This window comes from Sinocyclocheilus anshuiensis, unplaced genomic scaffold (genome assembly GCF_001515605.1).
Source record: "Sinocyclocheilus anshuiensis isolate Anshui unplaced genomic scaffold, SAMN03320099.WGS_v1.1 scaffold63, whole genome shotgun sequence".
NCBI classification, from domain to species: domain Eukaryota; kingdom Metazoa; phylum Chordata; class Actinopteri; order Cypriniformes; family Cyprinidae; genus Sinocyclocheilus; species Sinocyclocheilus anshuiensis.
Window position 1 is genome coordinate 2339128 of NW_015552625.1, and position 12128 is coordinate 2351255.

General features: G+C 36.1%; 2 protein-coding genes across 3 annotated transcripts in view; one reads left to right on the forward strand and one right to left on the reverse strand.

Moving 5' to 3' along the window:
* shld2 (shieldin complex subunit 2) overlaps positions 1–1648 on the reverse strand; it is a 17390-nt gene extending 15742 nt beyond the window's left edge. The window contains exon 1 of the mRNA XM_016457671.1: positions 1616–1648. The gene's annotated coding sequence lies outside the window, so the exon portion shown is untranslated. The remainder of the gene's footprint in view (positions 1–1615) is intronic.
* The window catches only part of glud1a (glutamate dehydrogenase 1a), a 17209-nt gene extending 5649 nt beyond the window's left edge, over positions 1–11560 (forward strand). For both annotated transcript variants that reach the window (XM_016457674.1, XM_016457675.1), the window contains exons 2-13: positions 3754–3834; positions 3919–3974; positions 4463–4526; positions 5108–5202; positions 6142–6321; positions 7349–7486; positions 7660–7797; positions 7933–8013; positions 8307–8430; positions 9076–9167; positions 9273–9335; positions 10666–11560. In XM_016457674.1, coding sequence (XP_016313160.1) covers positions 3754–3834; positions 3919–3974; positions 4463–4526; positions 5108–5202; positions 6142–6321; positions 7349–7486; positions 7660–7797; positions 7933–8013; positions 8307–8430; positions 9076–9167; positions 9273–9335; positions 10666–10785 — 1232 coding nt within the window. In that variant the 3' untranslated portion in view covers positions 10786–11560. The remainder of the gene's footprint in view (positions 1–3753; positions 3835–3918; positions 3975–4462; positions 4527–5107; positions 5203–6141; positions 6322–7348; positions 7487–7659; positions 7798–7932; positions 8014–8306; positions 8431–9075; positions 9168–9272; positions 9336–10665) is intronic.
* The last annotated feature ends 568 nt before the right edge of the window (positions 11561–12128 follow it).

Below are 12128 nucleotides of genomic sequence, written 5' to 3' on the forward strand. Positions count from 1 at the left end.
CTACTCTTGAATCCAAACTTTGACAAATTCCGTGACATTCCGCGTCATACAGTAAATTCCATTTATATGATATATGACGATTCCGTCCACATTTTCTGCATCGCGGAAATCATAGATAATATTGAAGTGTTTTGCAACTTCAGTGTAACAGTTAGTGGCTTGCGATTTATTGCTTAACTTAAGTTTTGAGAGACAACTGATGCTGCGTGATCACTGAAGCAGCTCAAGTTAGCAAGCGCTTTCGGAGTGAGAGTGAATTCCGCTTTGATTGGTCTGACTCGGGTCGGACGTCAAATCAGATGAGCGGTGGGCGGAGACTGCTTTAGGCCACAGAGTGGTGAGTTCTGACAGTTCTGACAGGAGCCAAATAGCGCATTTCAAAATGAAGTTATTTTATCGGCGAATCGGTTTTGAAAATGACCGATACCGATCATCATAAAAATGCTTAATATCGGCGCCGATAATCGGCCAGACCTAGTCGGAATTACATTACTGGACACCTGTTGTCCCATCCAGCTCAATTTGAAGGGCTTATTTGGCGTCATGTTAAATTTAGGATGACCTATAGTAGAAAGCAGTGGGACAACCAGTGTGAGAGTATACAGCCCATTTTAAACAGAACAGCAGATCTCTGTCCACATGCACATTGTGACTGAAACACAGATTCACTCAGATTCACTGCCATCTTGCCCTTAGATACTTCCTCTTGTTGAGTATGTAAGCATGAGTCCAGACATTCTCTGTACTGAATGGTGCTGGACTGTTCACAGAGAGATCTGTGTGCCTTGCCTTTGTCTTCTGGGTCATTCTACAATGGCGGTAGCAGATGCTATTACTTTCAGCTGGCAAAAGGTCAAACTGCAATGCATACAATTCATATACAGTACCAGATCCCACTTTATATTAGGTGTCTTTAAATATCATGTACTTAATAATAAAATAATGAATTGTTAGGGATGATGAACCTATTGTGTTCATGTTGAATTTATAAAACCTTTTGCTGCCATTGAGGTGGGATACATGTAAGGTTATGGGCTGGTTTTGGTGGTCTGGTTAGGTTTAAGGGGTAGAGGTAGGGTCAGCAGTGTAATTATATATGTAACTACAGAAATTAATTACACGTGTTATTACAGGATGGTATTTTTTAAATATAAGTACAATGTAAAAACATGTATGTACACAAAAAGTGCATTGTATCAAATGATAAATTTAAATGTAAGTATAGTTAAGGTCACTTAATATAAAATGGGTCCCAATACGATATATGATTTTAAACACATTTGAACTGTAACTTAGTTCAGTATATAGTTAATATATACAAGCTTTCAATTTAAAAAATGTTGTCATCTCTTCTTAAGTTACTGCTCTATAATGTGACTGTAGTACAAACAAGTTGGCACACATATTTGTAAATATTTATAAATATAAACATAGTGTTTTGATATACTTTGAGATAAAACAGTCAGAGCAGTTCTGGAGATGTTGTTCATGTATATATCTCCTCGTAGTGATACGACAGAAGCTGAAATCACCGCGAGAGTCGCACACTTTGTATGTGCAGAAAACAAAACCGCTGGTCTGTGCCATTTACATACACAGAGACACGCTGCCTTACCTTTGAGAGACAACTGATGCGTGATCACTGAAGCAGCTCCAGTTAGCAAGGCTTTTGGAGTGAGAGTGAATTCCGCATTGATTGGTCGGACGTGACTCCCAACAAATCAGATGAGCGGTGGGCGGAGACTGCTTTAGGCCACAGAGTGGTGAGTTCTGACAGGCTGCATCAGAGCCAAATAGCGCATTTCAAAATGAAGTTATTTCATCGGCGAATCGGTTTTGAAAATGACCGATACCGATCATCATAAAAATGCTTAATATCGGCGCCGATAATCGGTCGACCCCTAGAGTTAGGCTAAATTGATCAGCAAAGTTTTGGAAGAGATCTTATAATGTACACTGCTTGATCTTCTATTGAGTAGATTTAAGAGGAGCTTTCAGTGAGACAGTCATTGAATTTATGGCTAGACTTTAAACAGTTAAGTTTGTAAATTAGCTTAATCAATGGTTTTACCTTGAGGTCTAGTAACCGGATAACAAGATATCGTGTTTTTGCACCTTGTGTGCTGGGAAGTCTCTTATTAAGCTAATGTAAAAGAGACCTCATAACCAGTTTACATGGGGGAGGAGCTCAAAGTAAAAGTTTTTTTACCATAGAAATAAAAAGTTTGTGGCTGTAATTTATACTGTACTATTTTTTTACTATATTTCCTTTTATTGAGATATAAGGAAACTAGGTAAAGAATAATATAACCTGCAATCCTATTCTGCTATTTGATTAAATATGCAATAAATGAAGATTCAGCAAAACATGCATACAGTATAATAAGTGAAAGAATGCAGACTTTGGACTCCCTGAATATGTACAGTAGACATGCTAATACCACAATATGCATACAGAAGAGCCAATGAAACTACCTTTTTGAGTTTTCTTGCACACTTAATCACCAATAAACTCATAAAGGATACTACTTCTTTATAGGGATAGTTCATCCCAAAATGTTATAATTTACTCACCCTCAAGCTGTTCCAAACCTGTATGAGTTTCTTTCTTCTGTTGAGCAGAAGTCAAGTCACCTTTATTTATATAGCACTTTATACAATATAGATTGTGTCAAAGCAGCTTTAAACAGGAAAACAGTGTGTCCATAATGCAAGAGAATGATAGTAAAAACTCAATTTTCAAGTTAAAGTCAGTTCATCATTGATTCAGTGATGTCATCGTCCAGCTCAGTTCAGTTCAGATAGTATCTGTGCAATCAAGTCGACAATATTGCCAGATATATAAGTGTCCCAACAAAGCAAGCCAAATGCAACAGTGGCAGGGAACCAAAACTCCATCGGTGACAGAAATGGAGAGAAAAAAAAGAGCAGTCAAAAGAAGATATTTTGGAGAATGTCTGTAACCAAACAGTTGCGGCTAGCCATTGGATTCCATAGTACTTTTTCCATACTATGGAAGTGAATGCCTAACGTCAACTGTCGAGTGAGTAAATGATGACAAAAATGTCATTTTTGTATGAACTATCGCTTTAATTTGAAATGAATTACTAGCTCATCGTCCATGAATTCAAGAACTTGCCACTGCGGTTCAAGCAGCGCTTTTGAGGCCGATTGAAAACAGAGATGTTTAGTTTGGGGTAGTCACACTGGCTTTAACCACACCCAGTTTGGGCCCTGCCTAGATTTTCTTCCCTTGTACTTCAGTGGAGAGAGTGAGTCATCACGATGGTTGGTTTACTGCCTGTCCTGCCACACAAAATTTCCCCTCTAAGAACTGTAGATCTATTTTTTTATTTTTTTCCCAAGGCCGTTAGAGCATTTGGATTTTCCAGACCTCCTACACTAAACAGCATATTGCCCGGATCATCAATGCTATTTTAACTGACATACAAGGCAGCGGACAAATATTTGGCAGCTTTCATTCCGTTATATATTCTTTTTTCCCAAGAGCTTTAAAACACCCTAAAATGTCCTGAATTATATAAGAACTCAAGTAATATAAAAAAGGTTATCAAAGTGTTGTGGAGTTGTAAGCTTTAATCGATAGAGAATATCCTGTCTTAGCATCATAAAACAAAGGCTATAATGCATGTGATTTATTTTGATGCTTGTTTAATGACTTGAGTGATCTACAGACATTATTTGCATAGACCTACAGTCTGATGGATGAGGACACTGCTTCTGTTTCTCCAGGTATCCGTTACAGCACAGAGGTGTCAGTGGATGAGGTGAAAGCCCTTGCCTCACTGATGACATACAAATGTGCAGTTGTAGGTAAGTTTGCTTATGTGTAAATTTATTTGGTTGTGGTTGTTAGTGTGAACGTTTAATCATTCGCATGAACTGTGTTCTCCACAGATGTGCCTTTTGGAGGAGCTAAAGCGGGGGTGAAAATTAACCCAAAGAATTACTCTGTGAGTGTTTTCTTCAGATTCTCTGACTAAATATAATTTTGGAAGATGGTAAGAGACATTAACTTCAGATATTTTGCCTCTAATAATAAATGCTCCTGCAGAATGTCTAGATATGTATTTGCATTTTCTAGAGCCCATCCTCTTTAGATGATGTTGACGATTTTATGACATTGTTCTAGAAAAAACAGTAAGATTGCTAGTATTGGACAGATGTTCAGAAACTCTGGAACCAACCAGATTCAGAATGGTGTTTATTTCTTGACATGCAAAGTAAAATCCTATAGGGGTTTATGACTGTCCTTTGTTTGTTTGTAATTAATCATTGGTGAATTAAACATGCAATCTTGAGTTTAGTGTTCTGATGACAGACTCCCCGTCTACAGCTGGAACAACGAATGCTCAAGCATTGCTTTCTTAATGTATACTTTCATATTGTTAATCACATTATAGTCGCTGATGTCCCGTCATTTTTTGTTTTCCTTACACAGGACACAGAGCTGGAGAAGATCACAAGAAGGTTTACTATTGAGTTAGCTAAAAAGGGCTTCATTGGTGAGATATGAGCAGGCACAAAATGAATCTTTTCCCGAGTTCAGCAAAAGCTCAGCAGAATTGATATTTGTTGATCCCAAATGACATCAGTTTAGCGTATTTTACTATTTAGACAAGAATGAAGCAGGAATTCTATGGCAGATTAAACTGCAACACAATAACACTCCTTAACAATTGTAATGTAATACTTATCATCAGATGGCACAGTTAAGATTAACAGCCAGGCTGATATTGACACCACTTCTACATTACAAGATATTTAACCTGTAGCCCAAAAGCCTAGATATGCTGTATTCATATTATATTACAATAGTCTGTAAAGAGCTTGTAACAGAGCCAACTTTCCTTAAGTAGGTGGTGTTTTTGAGTCTGTGCAGGATTCCCACACTGTACTGTAGCTTCTCTCATAAAATTGTGCAGTGACACAGTTGCCACAATGTGACAATTATCACATAATACATTGTATGTATAGTGTATTTTATGATTGCCATTATTGTGTCCAGATATTTAAGTTAAATATCTGAGCCATGGCCATGGGAAGGGCGGATCAGTAGCACACTCATTTCTGTTTCCTTTGGCAGGGCCTGGCATTGACGTCCCAGCCCCGGACATGAGCACAGGAGAAAGGGAAATGTCCTGGATTGCTGACACATATGCTAACACAATGGGCCATCATGTAAGTTGAGGAACCTGACCAAGTGTTCATATAGTTTACAACAGGTTTGCTGAAATTAATTTAACCCAAACCACTTAACATATAAAGTATAATACTGTTTTGTATGTAATTTCCACTATAGTAGTTTTATTTATTTTTAGCATTCAAAATGCATCTAGCAGCAACGGTGTTGTAATATTTGCAGTTGTCCTCTTTCTTAAATCTCTTTGCATAGCAAATGTTGATTCATTTAGTCTTCCATGCATTTCCATGTATCTAACTATTTATACCTGTCTTGCATGTTGATGCTTCTGTAAACAAGACATACTTACTCTGGTTTTGTGTAAATAGTATACTCTCTCTTTTGCTGCCTTGCAAACACTTCCTTCAGGAAATTCAGATCTAGTTTCCCCCATTTCATAGCATAATATTTTAGATAAATACAGCACATACAGAAAATGTATTTGATGCATACATTACCTTGATATGGTGCAGTGATTTCTTAAGCTTTTACACATATTGCAGCTATGTTGGAAAAGCACACAGGATATCTGTAAGAATTAACAAACAGATTGTGGCTGTGCTGGTGACTCAGTGCCCAGAGCCTTTACTGTCCCTGACAAAGAGCATGGTGTTTATAGGACCGAGAGAACAAAGCACCCTCTACTGACAGACTCTTTCAATACAGTCTGTCCTCCCATGGCAGTCATTTGCTTTGTCTAGGTAGCCGTGATGTTCTGTCCTATTTGTGAGCTGCCCTGTAGCGAGATAATTGAAAGGGCATGAGAGATATGCTGTAACATCAACAGGACCTTATACTGAATAATAGTCATAACACAGTAACACCGAACTCATAGCTTTGTGCCTCATTATTAGAATCGAGGTTATTCTGTTTGAATGCAAACAACATTCTTCTAATGCTTAGAATTCTAATTCTAAAATATCATTCTTCTTTATCAGGATATCAATGCTTATGCCTGTGTTACCGGTAAGCCCATCAGCCAGGGTGGAATCCACGGGCGTATATCTGCCACTGGCCGTGGTGTCTTCCATGGCATTGAAAACTTTGTCAATGAGGCTGCTTACATGAGCCAGCTGGGCCTAAGCCCGGGGTTTGGAGACAAGACATTTGTCGTTCAGGTTTGTGCAAGTCAATAAAACTTAAACCACACTTCAAGTTTATGAAATTGATCTAAAAGTACTACTGTATTTTCTGTTTTCTTTCATGGTGGAACTTACATGCATGTTGTCCATTATCTCACCACTCTGTTCCAGCAGTTAGTGTACGCTGACATGGACCATTCTGACTTTGCTTATCTAAGGACTTTAAATATTCAGAATGTGCTTTTAGATGCCCAATCAATATTTATTAAGAATGCTTAAAAGTGTGCAAGACCTTCAAATGTTACACTTCCGACATAAATGATTAAAAACTCATTAATTTTACTACGTGTTGCAACACTTCATTGTAATGTCAGAGAAATAAAAAATATATTGTAAATATAAACATAATTTAGAAGTAATTGGGACAGGATGAAGGATTTTTCATGTGATATATTTAATGGAATAATAATGAAATATTGTGCCTTTTGTCTTCAAAGACAAAGCCAAGAACTAATATTGTGCTTTTTTGCAGCATAAACATGGTTTAACTCATTCATCTGGTGCTAAATGCAAGTAGAAATTAGCTGTTTTATTTATATTTTTTTAGTTAATTAATTTTTGTGTTTGTACTTGTGTCTAAATATGTGTAAATAATTCAAACCAAATAAATTCACTTAGGGTTAGGTAAAATACCTTAAGATACTAAATGTATCTTTTTTATACTAAATATATCTTGAATTGAGTTTTTGTGTATTTATCCCCGTTTTAAGCATAAATCTAAAAATATAGTTAGATTATGATTAGACTACTTGTCAGAGACTCAGAAGGGTAAGGAAATGTATGTTAATTCAAGCTATGTTCTCTGAAAACAATTCTTCAATCTTTAACTTGAACTTCTGAAGTGTATTTTGTTTTAGTGATGTTTAGATATTTTAATTTTAACACAAATACTGACTTTGTTTTGCAGTGTATTTAGATGTTTAGCAATGCTCATGCACTAAATCCATCAGCTCCGCTGTCAGTATAAAAAATATTTAATGTATTCTCCTGATTTTTGTGGTAGGGTTTTGGTAATGTGGGCCTGCACTCCATGCGTTATCTGCATCGTAACGGAGCAAAGTGTGTGGGTGTCGGAGAGCTGGATGGAAGCATCTGGAACCCAAAAGGCATTGATCCCAAAGAGCTGGAAGACTATAAGCTGGTGAGTATCAATCGCTCATTTCCTTTAGAGCGACATTCTTGCTGAAGCTTCAGAGCAGTGTAAGAATTTTCACTGTAAAGCAGCCACCTTGTGGCCAATTAGCAGTACTACATATAGTAAATGCAACTCTATAATCCAAATGTATCAATACATCAAATACTCACATTTTCCAGGCCAATGGCACTATTGTTGGCTTTCCAAATGCCACCCCCTATGAAGGCAGCATCTTGGAAGCTGAGTGTGATATCCTGATCCCTGCTGCAAGTGAAAAACAACTTACAAATAAAAATGCGAACAACATCAAGGCCAAGGTTAGAGGTCAACACAGAGTCAACCATAACAATAGTCATTTTAATGTAGATGAGTTATTAATTGTATTATGCCACTCCAGAGAAGCTGCAATGAGAATATTAAAGAAAAATGAGTAACGCAGATTATTTTCACAGATCATTGCTGAAGGAGCTAACGGTCCCACCACCCCTGAAGCTGACAAGATATTCCTAGAGAGGAATATCATGGTGATCCCTGTACGTTTTCCAATCCTAAATGTTATTTTAATATTAAATCAAAATTTACCAGCCTGTAATACTTTTTATATATATATATATATATATATGCATATACAGGTGATTTGATCTTATTTAATCAATTTACCTTTATTTTGATTTTATTTACAGGAGATTTTTATATAGGTTTTATTGTATTATTGTAATGAAATTTGAGTTTTTTTCCCTTTTTTAAACTACTTTGATCTTGCCTTAAAAATAGCCTTTGATGCCAATAGAATACTAAAAATAAATAAATAATTATGCATATATAGGACATGTACCTGAATGCTGGAGGTGTGACGGTCTCCTACTTTGAGTGGCTGAAGAACCTAAACCACGTCAGTTATGGCAGACTGACCTTCAAATACGAAAGGGACTCAAACTACCATCTCCTTAGTAAGTCAAAAATTTGTCCAGAAAACATACATAGTCAACATACTTGAAGTGTTTGCTGATAGAAATCTCCCTACCAATGGTGTGATTGTTTGCAAATCAATTCCCAGTCTTGTTGTTCTGCTGATTTAGCTCTCTGGATAGGCTTGTTTTCCATTTTCTAATTGCTCTAGATTATGTTGGTGTTCAGGCGGGCTAGAATAGGTCATGTGGTGTTTTTGTTCACTTGGTTTATTCTGCTCCCACAAGCAAATATAGTGGGATTGGTGTCCCCTTGAGAGTATCCAGGCATGCTTGCATGTATACACAAAAACACAAATGTGTGCTCTGTCCTGCCTTTCATCTGACTGGCCTGAAATGACCTCACTTCACTGATAATCACATGGTGAAAACAGACAGGCAGAAACAGGGGCAAACCCATGTTGAATGGTATAGCGTTCATTTGAGCATATTCATACACTAAAACACATGACCATACTTTATTGCACCCTTTATAAAATATTTAACTAAATCACAGATTTGGGCCTCAGAAAAGTTGTAAGAGAGAATAAGCATTGTTTTGGGAAGATTAGCATTTGACCATTATTATCTTAAATCCATGTGTCCGTTTGCTCATTGCTAATGGGGATCTGCTGTGTTGTTTGGCAGTGTCTGTCCAGGAGAGTCTGGAAAGGAAGTTTGGGAAACATGGTGGAGCCATACCTGTTGTTCCCACATCTGAATTTCAAGAGAGGATTTCTGTGAGTATAAACGCAGAAGCTCTCTGCACATATCATTTGCATTTTTAACAATAGTTTTAAATTAGACTGCTGGAGTTTTATACGCTTGTTTTGCTCATCTGGTAGGGAGCTTCTGAAAAGGACATTGTGCATTCTGGATTGGCTTACACAATGGAGCGATCAGCCAGAGTAAGTAGATATATACTGTAAATATATAATAATCTTTTCAATTTATTTATATAATTATATACAAATATACATTATGCCTTTATTTATATTTGCTGCTGTATATATATTTTGAAAATATATTTTTTAATATATATAATATATAATAACATGTATTCTTATGTCATTTTTATATTTTTAATCTATTGTTTTATATTTTTAGTTTTTAGTTACTGTATTAGCATTGTTAATTATTATTATTATTATTATTTGTAGTAGTAGTAATTATTCTTGTTATTAATATATTTTGTCGATCTTTATTTCAAATATAATTTATTTTTTATTTTTTATTATTATTATAGTCAAGCAAGGCTCGAAATTGCGACCATTTTGGTCGCATATGCTCCCGAAATGCACCAGTGCTACCAAGTAAAAAAGTTAATTTCGAGCCCTGTCAAATAATAATTCATATTAAATGCATTCTGCTACACCAGTCTTAGTAATGACGTCAGACCCTGCTAGACATACAGATTATGATTAATAACAATAAATCAATAGCCGATTAATTATTACTATCCCTGCTTACAGTTGTGTTAGATGGCATCTAACATCTCTCCATCAACATTTAATGTCACACTGCATCAGTGCCCTTCTGAACATGCAAACAATCAGATACTCTACTTGTTACACACCCAGCTACAGCTTTTGTGTGAAACTGGGATCTGGTAACCAGAGAACAGCATTTTTGTTCATGTGTTATTGTTGCTGTCAGTTATTTGTTTCTGAACTGGAAATGAGATCCAGCCCATTTAATGGATTATTAGTCATTCACCACACCCAAAGATGTGTGGATCATTGAAACCATTAGCTAGAGGGTCTGCTCAGTCCAGTATGTTGGGTCAAATTGTCTATTACACTGTTTAATTAAGCTATCTTTATTGATATTTTTCAGTATTAAACAGAAAGTAAGCTTTTCAATATACACTACCGGTCAAAAGTTTAGGATCAGTAAGACTTGTAATGTAAAAATAGTTTTGATCCCAAACTTTTGACCGGTAGTGTACATCTTAGTCATCATAGTGTATATTGCCTATATTTGGCTTCTCCGCAAAGGACACATGCAATGCTGCACTAGATTTTGACCAAAATTAGGTATTTTTGGAGGCAGCATAATTACGATTCATTTTACAGCAACATTCACTTTAAGTAGTATGAGTATGATGGATTAAAAATGCTGTCTCAGGAGGCAGCGTACTATGTGTTTAAGCTAGTTTGATGTATGAAGAGCCCGTCATGTAAAATACTGTTTCAGGAAGGCTTCATTTGTTCACATAATTCATCTCTCCTCTTTTAGCAAATCATGCGCACAGCCAACAGGTATAACCTTGGGCTAGACCTGAGGACAGCGGCCTACGTCAACGCCATTGAGAAAGTCTTCAAAGTGTACCATGAGGCTGGTCTCACCTTCACATAGACGGTTGTATTATTCACCTGACTCTATATCGGAGTCTGTTTATCTGCGCAGACCTGAGGTATATCACTTAACCCCTCAGCTCCTCACGTTTACATTTTATACATCCAAATATATATGTCATATCATTTATGCATGTGTTTACCAATACGCATCTTTAGAATCCTCTGGTCTTTTCTAGTTTTTCATCCCTTTTTAAATACCCATGGCTTTTAGAAAAGCTTTAATGCCAAAGTCCCTTTAATGCACTCTCCTTGCCATGTTTCAGAGCATAGCGGGAATGTCTCAACAGGAAACACCGATCAATATTACAGCTATTTTGTAATGTTTTCTTCAGGTCATGTGTTATTGAAGTCGCTGCATATTGGAAACACATTAAGCCTTAGAGTCACAGCCGCACACTGTTGTTTCTAAAACCAGTTTCTAGAATTTCTAGATGGTTACTTTTTTCCCCACCCATTTTGACAAAATTAATGGTCAAGTGGGAAAGGGATGCAGGATCAATCTCAGGCTTTTTTATATCCATTACCAAAATGTTGGTTTTGCTGCTCCTTGGAACAGTTTTCAGTGATAACCCAAAGCTTCCTTCGTTTTTAAATGTGTCCTTGTCCTTACTGGTCAGTGTTTAATTTCTTAATAATTGGCAAATGTTAAGGCGTGTATTTGGGAGCAAATGTTTATTTTCATCATATTAGCATTTAATATGAAACAGCCTTTAAAAAACAGACTTTGTATTGCCTTTTTAAATTGTCTAAAATTAATAAAATGTACATGAAAATGTGCAGTGTGTCAGCTGATTTACTGGGTTATTTATATTTGTACTTTGAAATGTTTTAAAATATTGACCAAAAAAAAAAAGTAAAGAAAAAACAATAAGATTATACTCAATGCTCATGTACTGTACGTGGATAAAACGAGACCTTTTTCATTCAGTAATAACTTATTTTTTTATTTAGCTTTATTCACTCAACATGTATTCAATCACACAGTTTTGAAAACAAAAGCATGCTAAATAAACTTATTTAAACAATACCTAATATGAATGTAATTTCTAGTCTTTTTTTAGTAGTTGTACATAAGATATTAAAGAGACATCTATTTAAAACTATTTACATTGGTAACAAATGAATATCCTCTAATATTGTTTTAGTCCATGACACTTGGTGCTGATGTAAGAGAGGTCTCCAGCTGAAGAACTCAGCCAAAGAGATTTTTCCTAGTTGTCAGAACATCATTTCTCAGAGAACTCATTAGCAAGGTCATCCAGTGCATCGTTGAAACCTAATCAAACACAAAAGATGAATGATTTATATTGTGCATGGTGGATTTACATTATTGCTAGACCC